At 44.0% G+C, this 21,858-nt stretch overlaps 1 protein-coding gene across 2 annotated transcripts in view; it reads left to right on the top strand.

Moving 5' to 3' along the window:
* Window positions 1-21,858, top strand: part of pvrl2l (PVR cell adhesion molecule related 2 like) — a 407,983-nt gene that overhangs the window by 167,150 nt on the left and 218,975 nt on the right. For both annotated transcript variants that reach the window (XM_085790687.1, XM_085790686.1), the window contains exon 4: window positions 20,060-20,353. In XM_085790687.1, the coding sequence (XP_085646813.1) occupies window positions 20,060-20,353 (294 nt within the window). The remainder of the gene's footprint in view (window positions 1-20,059; window positions 20,354-21,858) is intronic.

The raw sequence follows: 21,858 nt of genomic DNA, 5'->3' as shown, positions 1-21,858 counted from the left end.
TCATAGCAGTAGGTTCGTTACCTTTAATTGTCGCTGCAAGCTATTTTTAGAACGTCGGAGCAGAGCCGTGAGCTGCTCAGAGCTACGCTACAGAGGCTCATTATGGTATTTCTTGGTTTCCCTCATCAAACTCATCAAAATTTACACAATCCAACAACTCCACAACGCTCTGGTGGACAAGTTGTGACCTGCACATTCACCACGCTATGAGATAATAACACAACGTTACCACACAGAGTTGTTTTAGAGGGAAATTCAGAGACTGCTTGATGAAAAACTGTCCCTGAAGGCAACGTGCACGAATTTCCCTCTAAAACAACTCTGTCTGGTAACGTCATTACGTCATCACATGACATCATCACCAACCGTCTGAAGTGTTGATACACGTGAGGATGGATCCATGTGTTCATGTTAGTTCTGACCCGACCTTCTGGATGTGTTAGCTTTAGCCTCTGTAGCCTCGTTGTCCTGTTGTTATGTCTTCGTCTTCATTGTCTTCTTCATCTTTGTCTTCGTCTTCTTCCTCCTCCTCCGCTGCTGCATCTATTTGAAGGTCGTGAGCTCTGACGCTCCTCTGCAGACCTCAGCTGTAACGAGCAGTTATTTGAGTTACTTTAGTTTTTCTATCATCTCGAAGCAGACTGGACCTTTGACCTCTGAACTCTGACCTTTGACCTTTGACATCTGACCTCTGGCATCACCATCATCTGCTGTTCACTAGATATTTCCTCTTTTTCAGACTATGTTTGGTTAAACATATATATAGAAACATAAACCTGCGTGTCCTTTAAAATGAATAAGAAAGACCTTCCTTGACTTGTTTAATGGAAATAAATCCACCACACAATGAAACACCTGGACACAGTTTCACACAAAGCAAAGCTTTTGATTTTCAATATTGTGCATCGTATTATTTTCATTCTAAGTCATAAAATCGACACACATGCACACATAAAATTTCTGATCCTTGAGTTGAGTCATTAATTCTCCTCCAGTTTGTTTAAATCAGTGAGAACACAGACAGGAAGGTGTAAAGTTGTTTGAAGCAGCTCTGTGGGGCCGAAGGTAAACAGAGGTGAGTCAGAGCTGAGTTCAGCTTTGTTTAGGAAACACCAGTGTGATGTCAACATTTCATCACATACACACAAAGTGTTTGAAACTGTAGAAGTGTTTTAAACTGTGACCTGGAGCGGCGGCTGTTTCATTAGTAAAAGGTTAAACTGTCCTCAGCCGTTAGTTTTCATTATCCAAACCGTTCTCTTCTGGCTGCAGGAGCAAAGAGCTGCAACAGCACAAATTACACAATAACTGGATTTTATGTAATCTAATATTTACACTGTTCGTTCACACCTCAGTGAGTCAGGAACATAAAAATATAATATACAGATTACCAGTGAGGATTTATTCTCTATTCCTCTGCAGCCATCTTGTTTTCAAATTTGGCAGAAATGTCAAAGGTCAAGGTCACAGTGATCCAACAGAACAGGATTAGCTCCATCCCTACGCCCTTTGCCACAGACATTCACCTGGACTTAAAGGGATAGTTCACCCAAAATTAAAATTTTACTCATTATCTACTCACCCTCATGTCGACTAAGAGCTGGGAGAATCCTCCGTTCCTTCTCTGAGTTACAGCGGGGCTCCGTGCAGCAGTATTTGTCCATATAATGGTTGTGAATGGTGCTCACTTTTCTTCGTCCAAAAAGACACACCAAAAAGAGAAATTGTTCCGCCGGTCAGTGCAAATCTCGCGTGATTTGGAAGAGGAAGGAAGAGCAGTGAACTGAGACACTGGGAGCTTCCACTACAAACAAGCTTAAAATATAGACTTTTTTTTTTTTTTGGGAACAATTTCTCATGTTGTGGCTTCAATACAAGAGGGACATTACAGACGAGCACTATGGAGGTATTTGGATGTTTTTTGGTGTGTCTTTTTTGGACGAAGAAAAGTGAGCACCATTCACAACCATTATATGGACAAATACTGCTGCGCGGACCCCCCTGTAACTCAGAGAAGCCACGGAGGACTCTGAAAATTCTCACAGCTCTTAGTTGACATGAGGGTGAGTAGATAATGAGTGAAATTTGAATTTTGGGTGAACTATCCCTTTAAAAGACAAACTGGTCACAGGAGTTTCACAAACACGGTTCATGTTTCTTTATGAACAGGATGTTACCTGGAACTATAATCTGAGTGGCGGAGGGATACACGGGACCACGAGGACGAGACTTTAGTTTTTATCGTCTTAATTGTTTCATGTGGTTTGTTGGCTCTTACCTGCACGGACAGGTGTGTGAGTGTGTGTGTGTGTGTGTGTGTGAGTGTGTGTTACACTTCCCACGGCCAGACAGAGAGAGAGAAAAGTGCTTCAAGTTTATCTCAGTGTCTTGATTGGTGAAAGTGAGTGGATGTTGAGTTGCTGTTAGCAGGGGACGCATCCTGTTTGTAATGGGAGACAGCTGGTGTTATTCATCCACCCACCCACTCTCTCCACTTCTCTCTCACTCTCTCCTCTTACAAAGCCATCTCATTCTCTCTCTCTGGGCGATGAAGAGGCTTCATGCTCCGCCGTGAACAGCAGCAGTTTGCCTGATTGTCGTGTGGAAGTGCAGCGATTCCAGTCTGTGGCCCGTAGCATCGGCAGCAGAGATGAAACTGAGGCGCTGCAGCTGCTCACCTTTTATTCTGCGCAGTTTAATTCAAGCTGCTCGATGCTTTTTTTCCATATCGTATGAATTTTACTTGTCAGATGTCGGAGGCGCTTGGTCCTTATTTTAGTTTTTCTTGCACAAATTTGGTGCAGTGTAGATTTTAACTGGGTCACAGCTCGGCATAACAAAATTTGATTCCAAGTACCGGATCAAAAATGGCAGATAATTTAATTTCGGGTTCTGCTTATTGGTTCCTAAACGCGCTTGTTTTATTATCTGCCAGGACCTGTCCTTTACGGGACTACATCACGCATTTACACTGCACCTCAACACAACAACGTAGCGATGCACATTCGGTGCGACGCGCTTGTTTTTTCGTGCACGTTTCAACCTCAGAAACCTGAAAATTACAGATTTTTTTTTGTCAATTCTCACAATTTGGGGGCCAGAAGGCAAAACAAACACCCAAATTTATGTTAAAGAGCCTTGAAAAGGGGATATTTCCATAATATGTCCCCTTTGAAGTAATAATAAATAAACATTTTCACTATTTAATCGAAATGAGGAACCGGCATCGGAATTGTTTTCAGATTCATAAAAATCCTAATGTTTCCCATCCCTAATCCTCACAGCACAATAAGAGAAGAGTCGACAGATAGTTTCCTTTCTGTCAGTACAAATAGTCCATGAGCCAGACCACCAATCGCAATCGAAAGGGTGGGCAAATTCTTGTTGCTATTTTATTATTCCTATATATGTCCAGATTATTAATTGGTATGATAACCTTCGCACAAGAGTAGCTTAACAATATTTATCATGCATTCACTATTTTGACCATAAAAATGCCATATACACCAATTATGGCCATTCTCCGATGTTGCACATTTCATAATTTGTGTGCCACTACTGATGATTTAGAGCGCCTTTGCAGTTGCAGAAAGGCCCTGCAGATAATATTTGTTTGCACCACTAGTTGGCGCTAATTCCACTGGGTGCATGAGGGAGCGAGGGGGAAAATCGGCTTTAATACTGCTGTTGGCAGGAAGTAGCAGAGGACTTTTGTGAAATCATATTATACAGGGAACATTTTTAATGGTTTATATATACATCCAAGGTTAAGAAGGCTAAGATGTAGTGAGTAAAGATGACATTAACATTATAGCATATTACATCCATAGGTTTAGGGTTATTTAGGGGGAACTGGGGCATTGTTCATTAGGCTGACTGCAGAGAGGAAGAAACTGTTCTTGTGGCGTGAGGTCCTGGTCCGGATGGACCGGAGCCTTTTGCCAGAGGGGAGGGGCTTGAAGAGTTTGTGTCCAGGGTAAGAGGGGTCAGCAGCTATTCTGGCTCTGGTCCTGGAGATGTACAGCTCTTGAAGAGATGGGAGGCTGCAGCCGATCACCCTCTGGGCAGAGTGAATGACACGCTGCAGTTTGGCCTTGTCTCTGGCTGTAGCTGCAGCACACCAGACTGACATGGAGGATGTGAGGATGGATTCAGTGGTGGCAGTGTAGAAGTTCACCAGCATCTTCACAGGGAGGTGAAACTTCTTCAGCTGCAGCAGGAAGTATAGCCTATCCTCTGCTGAGGCTTCTTGGTGAGGGAGCTGATGTTCTGCTCCCATTGGAGCTCCTGGGAGATGGTGGTGCCCAGGAAGCAGAAGGACTCAACCAGGGTCACTGTAGAGTCACAGAGGATGACAGGGGGGAGGGCAGCTTGGTCCTTTCTGAAGTCCACTATCATCTCCACTGTCTTCAGAGCGTTCAGCTCCAGGTTGTTCATGCTGCACCGTGACACCAGAGGGTCCGTCTCGCTGCTGTAGGCCGACACGTCCCCATCAGAGATGAGGCAGATGAGGGTGGTGTCAGCAAATTTCAGGAGCTTGACAGACTGGTGTCCAGATGTGCAGCTGATGGTGTACAGGGAGAACAGCAGAGGAGAAAGGACGCAACCTTGGGGGGATCCAGTGCTGATGGTCTGGGTGTCAGAGACATGCTTCCCCAGCCTCACGAACTACCGTCTGTCAGTCAGGAAGTCCGTAATCCACCTGCACATGGAGTCAGGCACATTAAGCTGCAGAGCTTGTCACGGAGCAGAGCTGGGATGATCGTATTGAAGGCAGAGCTGAAGTCCACAAACAGTATCCTGGCGTAGGATCCAGTCCAGGTGCTAGTGGAGGGCCATGTTTACAGCATCATCTACAGATCTGTTGGCTCTGTAGGTGAACTGTAATGTCCTTAAGGTGGGACAAGACGAGGCACTCAAAAGTCTTCATGACCACAGAAGTCAGAGCAACAGGTCTGTAGTCATTAAGGCCAGTGATCCTTGTCTTTTTGGGAACTGGAACAATGGCTGAGGCCTTGAAGCAAGCTGGCACATGACAGTTCTCCAGTGAGGTGTTAAAAATGTGTGTGAACACCGGAGACAGCTGATTGGCTCAGTGCTTCAGGGTGGAGGGGGAGACTTATACCCCTTTCCCACTGGCCAAAAAACCCTTTTAAACCCATAAACGCACCGACCCGCGTCAACCCGGCACGTCTGTCTGACTACCCATTTCTCCGACCATACATTTCTTTATTTTTGAGTCCATTAGTCCGACCTCCCATTTCTCCGACTGAAGTAGCCCTAACCCTCAACCTTACCCTAAACCTAACCTTAACACTGTAGAATGGGTAGTCGGAGAAATGAGCTGTCGGACTTTTCAATCGGACTGATGTATGCCCCCCCGTCGACCCGCGTCAAATGACTCGGCAAGCGACGCGGGTTAAAATCGCCTTCAATCGGCTCGACTCTGATCGGCTTGCAGTGGGAACACCAGACCCGACTCAACCCGCTAATTTATGTGATGACATTGGGCGTTACGTGATGCCACATCATCGTACCAGTCGCGTCTCACGTAGGCTACCAAAACAAAGCTCTGCTTGCATTCAAGACTGGGATTTAAAGATCAAAGAACACTGACCAAAAAAGATTGAAAAAAAAGAAGCGACAGTCTGTTTAACTGACATGTTGTGCCGCGGACGTCCATCATAAGGCGGCCGTGGCAGACTCGCTGTCCTCCGTGGCGGGCGGCTGGGGCATGACACGGTGTTTCTCGCACTGCGAATGAAAGCGGGGCGACTGTTTTATGCGGGGGTTAGACAGACAGACCCGGCTCATTTTGGTCAATGGGAAAGAAGCCAAATGCCGATTGTTAGCGGGTCGACCCGCATTTAAAAAACCTGCGTCGACCCGCTGATGTTAGTAGGAAAACGGCTAGAGTTTGGGCCTGCAGCTTTGCACGGGTTCAGCCGTTTAAACAGTCTCCTCACCTCTCCTTCTTTGATTTGATTTGATTTCTACGATGGAGAGAGGTGTGAGAGGTGTGGGGGAGGGTGGCACTGGGGTGTGGGGCTGTGTAGGTGATCCAGGTGTGGAGGAGCTGTTGCTGATCGATGGCTGGTGGTTGGAGGTGTGGGGGATATCAGGTCTGTCCCATTGTCTTTCAAAGCGGCAGTAGAACTCGTTCAGGCTGTTGGCCAGGCGTAGGTCATTGACAGAGGGACACTTGAAATACTGTACTGGCAGTATGCTCCACATTATTTGTGACAGAAGGAGCAAGCTCTTTAGTTGATTTTAGTTGTGTAAAAAAATATTTGTTTGTTCTTGTTATTGCATGAAAAGTAAAACACTCTAAAAACGTTGGCTATTTCATGTGTAGGCCTATGTTCTAATTTTTATCACATTTTCATTCACATATTTCTGAGGTGAGTCTATTATTATTACAGTAGGGTCTTGATAAAAGGGAAAAACATCCTTGAAGTGATTTAGGCACTGAGTGGTCAACAAACAGCATAATACCGAACAAGCACTATACACAGTTTTCAAGTTTCCACTCTACCGGTCCACCTATTCAACACATGATAACCACCACTAAGCTACCTGTTTGCAATGGTTATCATGCCAAACTGTTCACTAGAGATGTCTACCAAGTCAAAAAAACAAACTAGAAATTGCCCACCCGTTCGATTGCGGGAGGCCAATTTTGGGGTCTTGGCTCATGGACTAAAAAGGATGCGTTCAGGTGCGTTGACACCATGTACGTAATTTGTTCCCGGGGGAGGGGCGGGGATTCCTTATTCCTTATCTGCTACAATTAAAACAGTCGCCGTAGCCAGTGCTGGTGAGTCGCTGTGGAGACGCTGTTCAGTGTAGCAGTGAACAGTAATTAAAAAGAAATTCATTACGCCGCCGTTGGTTCGTAGAAAGAGAGAGAGAGTTGCTTTCCAGTTCCTTTCATGTCTTCTCCCAGCTGGGCCCGGGCTGTAATATTCCCCTCTGTAGTAAACCTCCGCACAACAATGGGAAAATCCACTGCTCCACTCAGGAGCAGCAGAGAAAACACGGAGAGAGAGATTCTGGCAGGTCTGCAGATGGATGTGGGCTAAGCCTCCTTAACAGAAGGAGTGAGGGACTCTGGGAAATCACCTGTTCACTGACTCATCTCCTTCTCCTCCATCACAAAAGAAAGGAAAAAAATAAAAGGCACCACACTCATTAAAGTGGGTTCACACAAACAGTCACATTTTTACCTTATAGGGTCTAAGAATCCATATGAGCCAATCACATTAGACCTTATTGAATCCACAACTGCAACTCGCAGCCAATCATATTAGATCTTATTGGATATAGCGCCGCCAGAGGCCCCCAATCATATCACAACTTATTTAAGTATGAATACATAATCCTGACAGCCAATCGTATTAGAGCTTATTGGAAACAGGGTTCAGCACTGAGAGCCAATCAGATTATCACTTATTGGTGTGTGAATAAAGAATCAGTCACTTGGCAACAGGATGGAGACCACACGGGACAGAAGGATGGATGGATGGATGGATGGATGGATGGATGGATGGATGGACGGATGGACGGATGGACGGATGGATGGACGGATGGATGGTAGGGTGGATGGATGGATGGACAGTAGGGTGGATGGATGGATGGATGGATGGATGGATGGATGGATGGATGGATGGATGGTAGGGTGGATGGATGGATGGATGGATGGATCAATCGATGGATGAATGACTGGGTAGATGCATGGATAGATAGATGGATGGATGGATGGATGGATGGATGGTAGGATGGACGGATGAGTGGATGAACAGAATAGAATAGAATAAAACTAAAAAAAATCACATGGTTGGATGGATGAGTGGATGGATGGATGGTAGGATGGATGGGTGGAAAATGGATGGATGGATGGATGGACGGACGGTAGGATGGGTGGGTGGATGGATGGATGGATGGATGGACGCTAGGATGGATGGATGGTAGGGTGGATGGATGATTGGATGGATGGATGGATGAGTGGGTGGATGGTAGGATGCATGGATGGATGGATGGATATATAGATGGATAGATGGATGGATGGTTGATGATGGATGCATGGATGCATGGATGGATGGACGGTAGGGTGGATGGATGGATGGTAGGATGGATGGATGGATGGAGGAATGGATGGATGGATGGATGGATGGATGGAGGGATAGATAGATAGATAGATAGATAGATAGATAGATAGATAGATAGATAGATAGATAGATAGATAGATAGATAGATAGATAGATGGGTGGATGGTAGGGTGGATGAATGGATGGATTAATAGATGGATGGATGAATAGATGGATGGATGATGGATGAAACTTTGGTTTATAATTGTTGCTTATTCTCATTGCCACTGGTATGAACAGTTTTGATGCAAAATATTTCCTGTCAAACTTTTGTGCATTTCCGTGTCTTTAATTCGTCACGTCCTCGGTGTGTAAAAGCGTTTAGAGTGCTGGTGACATGAATCATCCTCATCATCGTTGTTGTGGATGTGAGGACGACGACGGTGCTGAGAGGAGACGTCCACTCTGAAGGGTCTCTGGCCGACGTCCATGAACGCACCGGCTCAGAGGGACAGAGACAGACTGGACTCGGGAGCTGCTGCCAGAAAACGACTGTGGTGGAGCGGAGATGTGACGATGTGATGATGTGATGATGGGAGGAGCCAAAGAGCTTTTTATTCTTCTCCTTCTTCTTCCTGGCAAAACATTAATGATATTGAAGTCCAGTGAGAAAGGCAATAAAGTGAAAAGCAGTGATCTCTGGACACTGCATTAAAAATGTAGTTTCGCCTAAAGCAACGCGTTCTGGATCACTGTGTGTGTGTGAAGCGGAGGAAACACACACACAGCACATTAATTTTATTATGTATAATATGTACATGACCCACTATTATAAAGCACATACATTATAAAATATTAACAGTGTTACATACAGTCAAAATATCAACATTCACACTAAATGACTGGGTGTTATTATGTCTCATAATGCACCACAGCACAGAGGATGGTGTGTGTGTGTGTGTGTGTGTGTGTGTGTGTGTGTGTGTGTGTGTGTGTGTGTGTGTGGGTCTCACGCTGGGACAGAGAATAAACCACTGTTAGCATTTGAATAATATTAATATGGAAGTGGGACACGCAGCCACTGACACCAGGGTCTATTCCCCAGCAGCAGCTCACACACACACACACACACACCACACACAGGGAGTGTCGGGTTCCACAGAGCTGGAGCTCCTCGTTATCATCAGCAGTGTTTCTCCTTAACTCAGCGTTTGTTCTGATTAGTGAGAGGAGAGAAGAAGCTGCAGCAGCTCACCTGTTGTCAGGTCAGGTGAGTCGAGCTGTGCTAAGATAAACTCACAGACTGTTGCTGCTGCTGCTGCTGCTGCTGCTGCTGCTGCTGCTGCTGCTCTCATCCTCCAATGCAGGACTGCATTACAAATGAATCAATCAATAAATAAATCAATATGAATATGAGAGTGTAGAGGTGTAGAATCCCTTATTCTTCTTCTTCGATGGAGCTGCAGCTGCATATGTTTCACTTCATCGTCGCCTCCTTCGTTAAAGATTTTGTCAGGTTTCCAAAAGGAGGGACAGAGCAAGAGAGTGACAGGCTGGTTGATTGATTGACATGATGATGTCATTCATGCACCTTCATAATAAAAGTCTTATATACTGTATATATCATAAAAAACGTCTGTAGTGAGTTTTTTGTGTGCAAAATGAAAGAAGAGTTTCCGACAATAACAACCAGTCCCATTTTACACTCAAGGTTGTTGCTTCAATAACTAAACAAAATCCAAATCCGTCTATTTTCCAATACAAGTTCTCTACACACACATTCACTTAAGTAACATAGTGAAAATACTGAAGATAAAGACAGCAAGCAGACCGTCCTGTTGCAAATAGTGGTAAAGAGTAAAAGGCAGTCCAAAACTGATGGGTCCGAGGCACTCTGAGGTGTTGTTAAAAATCCTTTATTTTGCAGGGATTGTGAAAATACTGTTTGCTTCTTTATGTATCAGCTGCACCTGAGACTGATCACCGGCTGAGTCAAATACATTATGCATGACATCACTTCCTCTCAGGAAGTTCGCCAAAATAAAACACTGAACTAAACATGAACAACGTCAGTCCTGCAGTTTTGTCTTTTGAAAACCAGAGATGTTAAAGCAAACAAACCTAGAGCTGAATCAAAATGTGTGACGAGGGACGAGGGATGAAGACGCTGCAGGACAGAAACAGGTTCCTGCTCCAAAGCTGAAGCTAAACTGTCCCTGGATCAGTGAAGGTTAAATAATAATAATAATACTTTATTTGGATAGTGACGGTGCATATTGATGAACAATAGTATAAAAGAATACTGTTGTAAATATGCCGGATTATAAGAGAAATTTGCATCTGTAGTCCCTAATAAATAAGTAAAATACAGCTAACAGTACACTACATAGAATAAAAACAATACAATAAATAGAATACAGATAACAGTACACTACACAGTCAGGATAAGATAATACAGTAAATAAAATATAGATCACAGTACTCAGATGGGATGGAACAACATGATAGATATATAGGAGGAGAAGTCCTTTACAGTTCAGGGTTCAGACACAGTGGATCAGCTGTTTGACTGAACAAACATTAGAGAGTTATTTTCTACAGTAAATAAAGGAGCAGCTCTGTGTTGTTGAGGAGGTGATAACAGGAGGAGGAAGAGGAGGAGGAGGTGTGAGGCCTTCAGGAGCTTCACATCTGAGGTTGAGAAATAAAAATGAACAGTTTCCACTCCAGGAAACGGTTCTTTTATTTATTTATTTATATATTCATTCATTATTTGCATTTTTGTCTCTTTAATATGTTTCTGTCTCTCACATCTCAGGCACTTAGCTCGTGCTCTCAAGCTTGAATTATCGAAATCAGTCTCAAGCTTAAATAAACGCACATTGTCAACATCTCTAACAGCCAGTAATGAGATGTCAAAACAACACACACACAGCAGAATAATTGCGGTATAAACTATTCCAGTGTTCCTTGAATATTCATTTGTTGTTAACAGTCGAGGAGACGAAGTCGAGAGCCAAACAGATGCTTTTTTTTTTTTTTCCCCTCTCTTCTCTTCAACAATGTCTAGGAATATTCAGCAGCAGTGTCAAACTGAGAGATGTTTACAAACCTGGGCAGCTGCTCAGACATGGATTCCAAAAATTTAACAAGATCCAGAAGCCTTTATTGATTTTTTTTTCTTCTTTTGGGTATTGTATGCAGCAAAGTAGAAAATAAATATATATTTTTAAAAAACCGCAAAAGAATAAGAAGAAGAAGCTCACTTGGCTGCATTCATCAGGGCACAGCAGTGAATAACTCCATGTTTGTAGAGAGAGGGAAGACTGATATGTGCCACCAGCCGGTGCTGCTAAACCCACATCAGTCTGCAGAGCGGCGTCGGTGTTGGATGATCCTGCCTCGTGTCGGAGCCTCGGCTGAACCCGGAGCTGACGTCGATGCAGACGACTCGGAGAATTTAACCAGTTTTCCTGTTTGTGTTTGGTCCAAAAAACCAGTAACATGTCTCTGCAGCTCTGTAGGAGGAAGACAGATGGAGGTGTGTTAGTTGGTGCACGACATCGACAAACGAGAGTATGATCAAAGATCCTCTACTATGAAAAGAAGGCTCATTACAAGCTGCTCCAATGATATGAAATGGTTTAACTACACTTCCTGTCTCCTAAAGTGGGCATGGTCACCGTCCCTCCACCTCCTGTTGTGAACTTGTGTGTGGATTTATAAAAGTTGTCGGTAGGGGAAAGTGAGCAATTTATATTTTCTTATGATAACATGATAACATTACAAACATTAGTTGGTGCAGGGGTTTGTGAACATTAGAGACCGATCTGGAACAAAGTTCATTTTCTCCTGATTTGTCTGAAATTTGTTCATTTTAATGTCTAAATGTTCAGAAGAGATGTGGCTTGGGAAAAATTCAATTAAATTCAATCAGTCTTTATTATCTCCAAGGGGGCAATTGTCTGTGCAACAGTGGCCAACACTTACACAAAACCCAAGTCAACGCAGATACAGAAAAATAATCAACACACTACAAATAATGCATGTCAAGATAATTCAATAAATAAATACTCCAATATTTACTTCAGTGACTATGTAGCGAAAGAATCCACCAGAAACTGAGCTCACGTTCACTCTTGTTTTCCCATGGCAGTCAATAGACTCTAGACCTGCTGCTGCTGCTGGCCTCCTTAAGGGGGCGGAGTCACTGCCTGCTGGTCTCCTAAAGGGGGCGGAGTCATGGTCTGCTGGTCTCCTAAAGGGAGCGGAGTCACTGCCTGCTGGTCTCCTAAAGGGGGTGGAGTCACGGTCTGCTGGTCCCCTAAAGGGGGCCGAGTCACGGTCTGCTGTTCTCCTAAAGGGGGCGAAGTCATGGTCTGCTGGTCTCCTAAAGGGGGCGGAGTCACGGTCTGCTGTTCTCCTAAAGGGGGGGGAGTCATGGTCTGCTGGTTCCCTAAAGGGGGCGGAGTCAGTCTGCTGGTCTCCTAAAGGGGGCGGAGTCACAGAGAAACCCATGGGACACAGATACAGGAAACTGACTCATAGTGGAGCGTCTTGTTTCTTAGTGATGATGATGATGATGATGATGACAATGACAATGAGATGATGAGCACTAAGATTGAAGATTGACTGATTGAATTTCCAATGAGTTGATCCCCTGTGGCCCCCCCAACATATCCCAAGATGCATTGTGCACACGGCGAATGAGTGTGTCCCTCTCTCTGCTGAGAGCTCGGAGGATGTGGGTCAGATTTAAATGGGTCGTTCCGGCCGCGCTGAGACGTTCTGGTCCAAAAATGTCCTCCGGTCTCTGAGCGGCCGCATACATGTACGACATGAGCTGGGTCTGGACTCTGAGCCAGGAGCAACAAACACACAACTTGTAATCAGGTTTAGAGAGCCGGTGTCTTCCAGAGACTCCCGTCTGACCCGGTTCTGGTCCACGTCCTGGTTGTTGTGGTTGTTGTTGTTGTTGTTGTTGTTGGCTAACTGGGCGCCAGCAGATGTCAGCCGGTCCCAGAGAGAGCGCCACCTTAATCCTGCCACAGCCGGCTGCACGCTCCCGTACAAAGCTTCGCTCCCTGGCAGACTTTCCTTCCTCGACTTGTTCTTCTTGGATTCAAACTGGAAATCTTCCCATTTGCAGTCGCTTCATTGCCAAGGTGACAATACAAAGACCGAGTCCCGGGTTCAGGTCTGGAACGGGGGACAGTGTTCACAGCACGGTTTCATTTTTTAGAAAATGTAAACCACGTTTCTGTTTTTTTTTTCTCCCCAATTTCTTTATTGTGTTTTTGCAGACAGCACAGAACAATACATCAGTTTCACATTATGTTAGAACGTACAAAAGACACAAAGCGAACCTCAACATGAATCCCACTATCCCTCCCAACAACCCATGTCAGATGTAATCACAGTATACGACTAAATTATTACGCAACATATAACAACATAAGTAAATAAATGAAGTACAGTTTAGACAAAAAAAAAGAGAATAAAAAAAGGGTAAAGTATCAAAGGTAAACCACGTCTCTGTTTGTAAAAGTTTGCTCCTGTGATGTTTCTGCTCGTCTGAAGGTGATGTGAATGTTTCAAACGGCAGAGTGTGTGTGTGCTCACTGCTCAGCGCGGCTGCTGTTTTCACCTCTGCAGCTCTTTAAGTGCCTGGTTTCACAAACCAAACTCACCTCATGCCGCTAATGGTGTTTGGAAAGATTACTGTAATGCATTTCTCCTGTCTCCCCCCTGTCAGCGGCTGGCGTTCAGCCCGCTGATGCTACCACAGGCTGGGTGTAGTAGCTGGGTGTGTGTGTGTGTGTGCAGTGTTTATTCACCGTGGCTTCCCGCTTGCTTTCTAATTACTCTCTACTCAGAGCGTCTGAGGCCGGTGTGTGTGTATGTGTGTGTGTGTGTGTGTGTGTGTGTGTGTGTGTGTGTGAGGGGAAGCTGCCGGCTCGATTGGATGCGATGTCACGAAACACATCAGGGACAGATCCTCCAGACTTGTTAAAGTTCCCAAATCAATCCACACCTCTCTCTCTCTCTCTGTCTCTCTGTCTCTTTAACTCCCTGTCGTCCTCTCTCCTCTCTGTGGTTTAACTCCTTCACGTCTGCCCCGGTTTGGGTTTTAAATGTAACTGTGACTGTAAATAAGAACAGAATAATGACAGTAAATAAACAGAAGGGAGTCAGAGGGTTCATTAAAGGGATAGTTCACCCAAAATTGAAATTTCACTCATTATCTCATCCCCCTCATGTGGACTAAGGGCTGGGAGAAGTTTCAGAGTCCTCCGTGGCTTCTCTGAGTTACAGGGTGTCTCGGCGTAGCAGTGCATGTCCATATGACGGTTGCAAATGGATACCAACTGTCTTTGTAACAAAAAGACACACCAAAAAACATCCAAATACCTCCATGCTGCTCGTATGTAATGTCCGTCTTGTATTGAAGCCCCGAAATTTGAAATTGTCTCGAAAAAAATTAAATAAGTCTATATTTCAAGCTTGTTTTGTAGCGGACATTACATACGAGCAGCATGGAGGTATTTGGATGTTTTTTGGTGTGTCTTTTTGTTACAAAGACAGTTGGTATCCATTTGCAACCGTCATATGGACATGCACTGCTACGCCGAGACCCCCTGTAACTCAGAGAAGCCACTTAGGACTCTGAAACTTCTCCCAGCCCTTAGTCCACATGAGGGGGAGTAGATAATGAGTGAAATTTCAATTTTTTCATGTTGTAGTTGTTACGAAGACGACAAAGACATCTCTCCACTCACTCCAGTTAGAAGAAGGGTGCATTCAGACCTGTGGCTCGTTTGCTTTGTTCTTATTCAGGGGTTAAAATTATGAAATTGTTGCATCTTTTCTTTTCTGTGCTAGTTGAGTGGTAAAGAAACATATTAAGTCGATGGCGGCTCACCAGCCTGTCAAACATACCATAATGAAATAGCGGAGGAAATTCGTCTGATATGAATCATCACCTAAAGGATAACCACCTGGCTCTGTAGCCAAAGTAAAGGTAAATACACAGTAACTGGGTTAGAGTACTTCAAATATTTCCTTAATAATTGGTCCTATATTAATAGATACGGAACTTTAAATATTTCGTTTTTATAATTAGTAATGCAATTATTGACTATATTTGATTTTACACATTCATAGTGTCGTAAAATTAAGGGATAGTTCAACATTTTGGCAAATTGGCCCATTGCCATAATCCCTACAGTCATAGCAGTAGGTTTGTTACCTTTAATTGTCGGTGCAAGCTGTTTTTAGAACAGCGGAGCAGAGCCGTGAGCTGCTCAGAGCTACGCTACGGAGGCTCATTATGGGATTTCTTGGTTTCCCTCATCAAACTCATCAAATACACAATCCAACAACTCCACAACGCTCTGGTGGACAAGTTGTGAGCTGCACATTCACCACGCTATGAGATAATAACACAACGTTACCACACAGAGTTGTTTTAGAGGGAAATTCATGCAAAACCAGCTGATGCGCGTTGGCTTCAGGGACAGTTTTTCAGCAAGCAGTCTCTGTATTTACCTCTAAAACCTCTGGTGACCTTACACCAGCCACAAAGTGACATTTTACTCTGTTGTTTTGAAGACGTGAAAAGAAGCTCCACACTTTAATCAGCTGCATCGTGTGGAGACATATTGGATTTTACTTAATGGAAAGAAATCCAACATAAAGCTGAGACATGACGGTGCCTTCAAGGGTCACGTTAAAATCATTACCGTGTTTCTAAGGCTTCTTTTTGCTTTACAGACGAACATATTTCTTCTTAAAGAAAAACACATTCCACAGATGAATAGAAACATGAACCAGCGTGTCCTTTAAAATGAAAAAGCAAAGACTTCTCCTCTTGACTTGTTTAATGGAAATGAATCCACCACACACACACACACATACACACTTCATCCACTGATAGAAGCCTCAACGGAGCAGCAGGAAATGCACCGACACATAAACATGTTTTCAATAATTGCCCGACTCTTTTCACTATAGAAGTAAAAACAGCAACATCTGTCCACAGCTGCATAGAACAGATCACACACACACACACACACACACACTGCAGATCCAACAACAGTGAGTTACAACAGAACAATGAAAGACACTGACATTCACAGACTGGATGTTTTCATTGAACGCTGCCTCGTTACAGAACGGGTTTATAAAGTGGAAGTACAGATGCTCCTGGTAGAAATTCCTTCCTTCGTGTCTTGGTCGGGCGACTGTCAACACTACAAGTTTGACCCCGACCAATCATCGTCCTCGTCCATGCGCCAGTTCATAGGTCATCGAGGAGGTGTGACAACAAGCTGTCAATCATTGGTGACCGTAGCGCTGTGTGTGATAGCCTAGTGGTCTTTTGCTCAGACATGAAAAAGAAAAGAAGGAGAAGACGGTTCGGGTGGAGAGGACAGTCTGACTGTCTGAGGTGCAGAAATGAATGTGTTCACCTCAAAACCATTCATTTATATTCTCCACGAGGCGAACCAACATACCATAACATGCATCAGAGCGCTCTGTCTTTCTATTGGTCAACATCAAGGTTCACGTCATAGGAGATTCAGAATAAAGCCCTATTCGCACGGGATTAGTATTACCTGGGGACCTCTGGTCATTTATAATAATTTCGGAGGACGTCTGTGATCTTAATCCCGTGGAAACTTGTTAGTGTTGATATTAGATGTCGAAGAAACTCTGGATGATCTCCTCTTGTTGTAGTTTGATGCATAGACTGTAAAAAACATGGACGTCACCCATTGGTTTTTGGGAGTCGTTTTTGTGACTCAAATATGGCGGCCTGAACAGCGCCATGTTGGATTTTGGTGGGCGTGTACTTTCCATATTTGCATAGATAAATATACTGACTAGATGCCGCGTTCCAAGGCAACTCTATTGAGTAGAATACGTCAACGCGGCCGCCATCTTGGTCAGGGGGGAAGCCGTGTCTACTTACTGCACTAGTCAACAGAGACAGACGTCTATCAACCATTAAAATCGCCATAACTCACCGAATATTCAACTGATTTTCAAGCCGTTTGGTTTATTATAAATGTCAGACATATATTTATGATACAACAACAAAAAATGTTTTTTTGAAAAATTTGTATAATTTTTTTTTTCATGTATTAAACATACACTTAGATACTCAGACACACACCCACATGCATAAATACACTGAAATGTGTTCTACAAGGGTCTGACCGGGTCTGACTGCTTGTCAGACGTTTATCATGTCTATGGTCAGAAACCCCGGACCAAGATGGCGGCGCTATTGAGACGCTGAGAAGCAGAACGCGGCATCTAGTCAATATATATATCTATGCCATATTTGGAGGAGAGGCGGTAACTCAACGGGTCAACCGGCCGAGAACCCGCCCACTGGCCTCGAAGCAGCTGTCCGCGGACCTGCTCGGACCTGTCACTCAACGTTTCCGCGCCCTAATTTATGCGAGAATTTTAAACCTAATAACAGTAAAACGGTAGAGTTAAAAAAAAAAAATCACCCCCCTCAGAGTGTGTGCGGGGGTAGAAACTATCGATTGAGACCAAAAAACGTTCTGACACCAGGCTTTGATCATGTTTATTGAGGATGTAAAGTCGGTGATTTTAACATGGGGGTCTATGGAGAAATGCTGCTTTCTGACACCAGCCCCCAGAGGAAGCCGAGGGGATTGCAGTTTTTTGAACGCGGAAGTGAAGAAGCTTCACTTCTCAGACCGACAACTGCCCCCTTCATAGATATATATAAGAACTAGATGAAAGTAACATTATAGTGACATTATGCAAATAGTTAAAGTAATAGCTACATACTGATTTATTTTTCACAAAGTTATGAATCGTTTTTTTAGTGCAGATGACTGGATCACCTATCTACTGCACTGTAACTGCAGCCAGAGTCAGAGACAGTTGCCCGTCCTCCCCTTGGTTTGATGTTGTGCGACGGCAACTTCTGAAAACTTCATTTAAACTCTGTAACAGTGCACGCCGACACTTTACCTGTCGATGCTGCGTCTGCACTTCCTGTCTGTCTGTGTGTTTGTGTGTGTGTGTGTGTGTGTCTGTGTGTGTGATGTTGGGGGCCCGGGGTCACAGCAGAGCGCCTCCCCCTCCTCTCACTTTCATTACAGCCACAGTGGGAAGCCACCGTGTATATGCACAACAAACTGATTGAACCTCCTCTCCCCTCCTCTCTTGTTTGATGTCTCCATCCGTTCAACACCCTTTATTTTTTCATCTGTTTCTCCACGCTCCCATTTTTTTTCCCTCATCTCTGGATTCACATTATCTCCTCTCTCTCTCTCATCTCCACTTTTTTTATTTTAACCCTACTTTTACCCCTGGACATGTTTGTCCACCTCTCTCACTTTCCCAACTCCCCACGGTCAAATGAAAGGTCACTGGGGCCTGGTTTTTGGCAAGGAGGTTTATTTTTGGGTAAACTCTGGATGTCCCGAATTTCAGAATGAAAGTCCAATTTTTGGACCCGTAATGAATTTTTACCACAAAAATGTCCACCTCTGCCTATGGGTTTTTTAATGTATTTTAACTAACACATATCACCATGAAACTTCCCAAGTTTGTTACTCACATTAAGACAAATATTTTTTGTATTACAAGTTTTGTCAAATTTTATGTTTAAATGTGTAAATGGGGCAATATCTAATGAAATATGCATTATGGCATATGCAACATTTCCAGAACTGAAATCTGAACAATGGATAAAGCTACTTTCACACCGTAACGCCGGGTCCCCACCGGACGCTGAAGTGCCGAGAAGCGGGGGCATTTTCATTTCGGCGTCCAATCCTCCGCGGCCTCCTCGCGCCCTGCAGCATTTAGTTTAGTTTAGTTTATTAAGTTTATTAAGGGACAATGTGCAATTACATTAATCATTTAAAGGAAAAAATGAAAAGATGGTTGCACCAGATTTAGCTCCCAGCTAATTTCCATCTGTAGTCCCTACACATAACATAAAAATAATAAAATACACAGAATACAAGCTATTATACAAAGATGAGGCATAAACAGATACAGATTGACAATGGACAACATTTAGACAACAACATGTATGAGGTAGGTAAAGTGCAAAGTGCTTATAGCAGCGATGTGAACCGTCATACACTATGTGTGGTGGACAAAGTGCAAAAGTGCTCATAGCAGCATTATTAATCACAGTATTGATAGTAATAAATAAAGTGGTAATAAGTAAAACATGAAAGTGGCAACAGTGGCAGATGTAATACCAACGATGGTAGTTCTCGGTTACAAAAAATAAAAAGTTACCAACTATGGTAATGTGACAGGTATATCTATGGATATCAGAAGAAAACAGAGACAAAAAGTTTGTTTCTGCGTTTGGTCTATTTTGTGCACGAGCCGCGAGCCCTCGCGTCAATCTTGGCAGGAAGTCACACAAAGAAACACGAGAGAATCCGGTCAATTTTCAAAATAAAACACCGGGAATGACAAACACGTGTACGTTTGTCTATTTGTGTTTATTAATCGAAACAGAGCGCGAGAGATGAACACACACACACAGCTGAGGGGCGAAGCGCTTGTCCCCCGGCCGCCACACAGTCGTTCATTAATGGTATAACGCTGGATGCGCTGGTTGATAAGTTTCGTTTTTAATGAGGAGGAAATAAATAACTCAGCTGTGATTGAAAAGCATGAGTCGAAAGTTGTAACTGCGTAGTGGAAAGGGGGGGAAAGTAGGAAATGGTAACTGGTTGTGGAAACCCTGCTTTACATTGTTTTAACATAAAAAAAAAAAATCATCATTCTGAAGGTGTGGCGGCTTTTATTTTGCCGTGGCGGTGCGCCATGATCAATTACATGTAGAGGAAACCCTGATGTATCACAAATATTTGGGAGTAACTGATGTTAAATGTCTCTCACTGTAGGTAAACATTTCCTCCTCTTCCTCTTCCTCTTCCTCTTCCTCTCTGCAGCCAAACCCAAGAACTCGGCCAAGGTGGTGACGGTCCAGGCCGGGACCAAGTCTGTGGTGGTGGCTCAGTGCGAGGCGGCCGAGGGCAAACCGGCCGCCACCATCAAGTGGCTGTCGTCGGTGGGGGGCAACCACTCCACCAGCACCACCAACGGGCCGGACGGCACGGTGACGGTGCGCAGCGACTACCGGCTGGTTCCCACGGCGACCGACAACGACAGGGAGGTGACCTGCATGGTGGACCAGAGGACGCAGGAGCGGCCCTGGGTCAATACCATCAAGCTCTCCGTGGAGTGTAAGGACAACACTGTAATGTCTTTTTAAAGGGATAGTTCAACATTTTTGGCAAATTGGCCCATTGCCATTATAATCCCTATAGTCATAGCAGTAGGTTCGTTACCTTTAATTGTCGGTGCAAGCTATTTTTTAGAACGGCGGAGCAGAGCCGTGAGCTGCTCAGAGCTACGCTATACGGAGGCTCATGGGATTTCTTGGTTTCCCTCATCAAACTCATCAAATACACAATCCAACAACTCCACAACGCTCTGGTGGACAAGTTGTGACCTGCACATTCACCACGCTATGAGATAATAACACAACGTTACCAGACAGAGTTGTTTTAGAGGTAAATGCAGAGACTGCTTGATGAAAAACTGTCCCTGAAGGCAACGCGCATCAGTGGTTTTGCATGAATTTCCCTCTAAAACAACTCTGTCTGGTAACGTTGTGTTATTATGTGCAGGTCACAACTTGTCCACCAGAGCGTTGTGGAGTTGTTGGATTGTGTATTTGATTGTGATTTGAACCAAGAAATCCCATGAGCCTCCGTAGCGTAGCTCTGAGCAGCTCGCGGCTCTGCTCCGCCGTTCTAAAAATAGCTTGCACCCACAATTAAAGGCAACGAACCTACTGCTATGACTATAGGGATTATGGCAATGGGCCAATTTGCCAAAATGTTGATCTATCAATTTAAACATAAATAATAAACAACGCTCAGCTCACAGCTCCAACTAAAGACACAAAACACCAACTTGCATTAACATCAGAGGCTTTTATTTTGAAAGTCACATGCAGAGCTGCACTGAATGCATTAAAGCAAAGACGGTTTATAAACCAAGACCTTTCATGACGAGTCAGCTTCCTGTGTGCATGTCACGTGTGCTTCTGCACGGCCACGCCCCTTTAGAGAGACCAGAGGCAGCTTGGAGTGTATTGATTCCTATGGGACAATTTAATGTGAACACCGATTATGGTCTGTCCTTTCTCCCCACGGTCACTGAAGCAAATTTTGGACTCATTTTTCACAAGCCACATCTCTTCTGAACAGTTTGACACCAAAATGGTAATTTTCAGACGGAGAGATCCGGAGAAAATCCACTTTGTTCCAGACCTGTCTCTGTCTCTACGACACACTCTCGCGAGATTTGGCACAGATCTCCTAGGCAACGTCAAACAAACGCCCGCGAACTCCCGTGAAAATGATTTAAATTATTTTTGGCATGCTAAATATTACTGTTAGTAGTGTAAATATTTAATGTTATCATAAGAAAATATAAATTTCATCTACCTACAAATTGTATAAATCCACACACACACGATCACAGACGAGGTGGTGACGGTTGGCCACGCCCACTTAGAGAGACAGGAAGTGTATACCATTTCATATCATTGGAGCAGCCGCTCATGGAGTATCTTTCCATTTATTGAATATCTTTGATTAAAGTACAGACTTGTTGCATCAAACAGGAAGTGTCTCAACACAACAAAACGAGCGGCTGCTGAATCTTCGTCTTAATTAAT

Source organism: Trachurus japonicus, chromosome 11 (genome assembly GCF_045865225.1).
Source record: "Trachurus japonicus isolate A0001 chromosome 11, Traja_1.0".
NCBI classification, from domain to species: domain Eukaryota; kingdom Metazoa; phylum Chordata; class Actinopteri; order Carangiformes; family Carangidae; genus Trachurus; species Trachurus japonicus.
The sequence above is the reverse complement of the archived record's forward strand: the minus strand, read 5'-3'. Positions and strand labels throughout refer to the sequence as shown.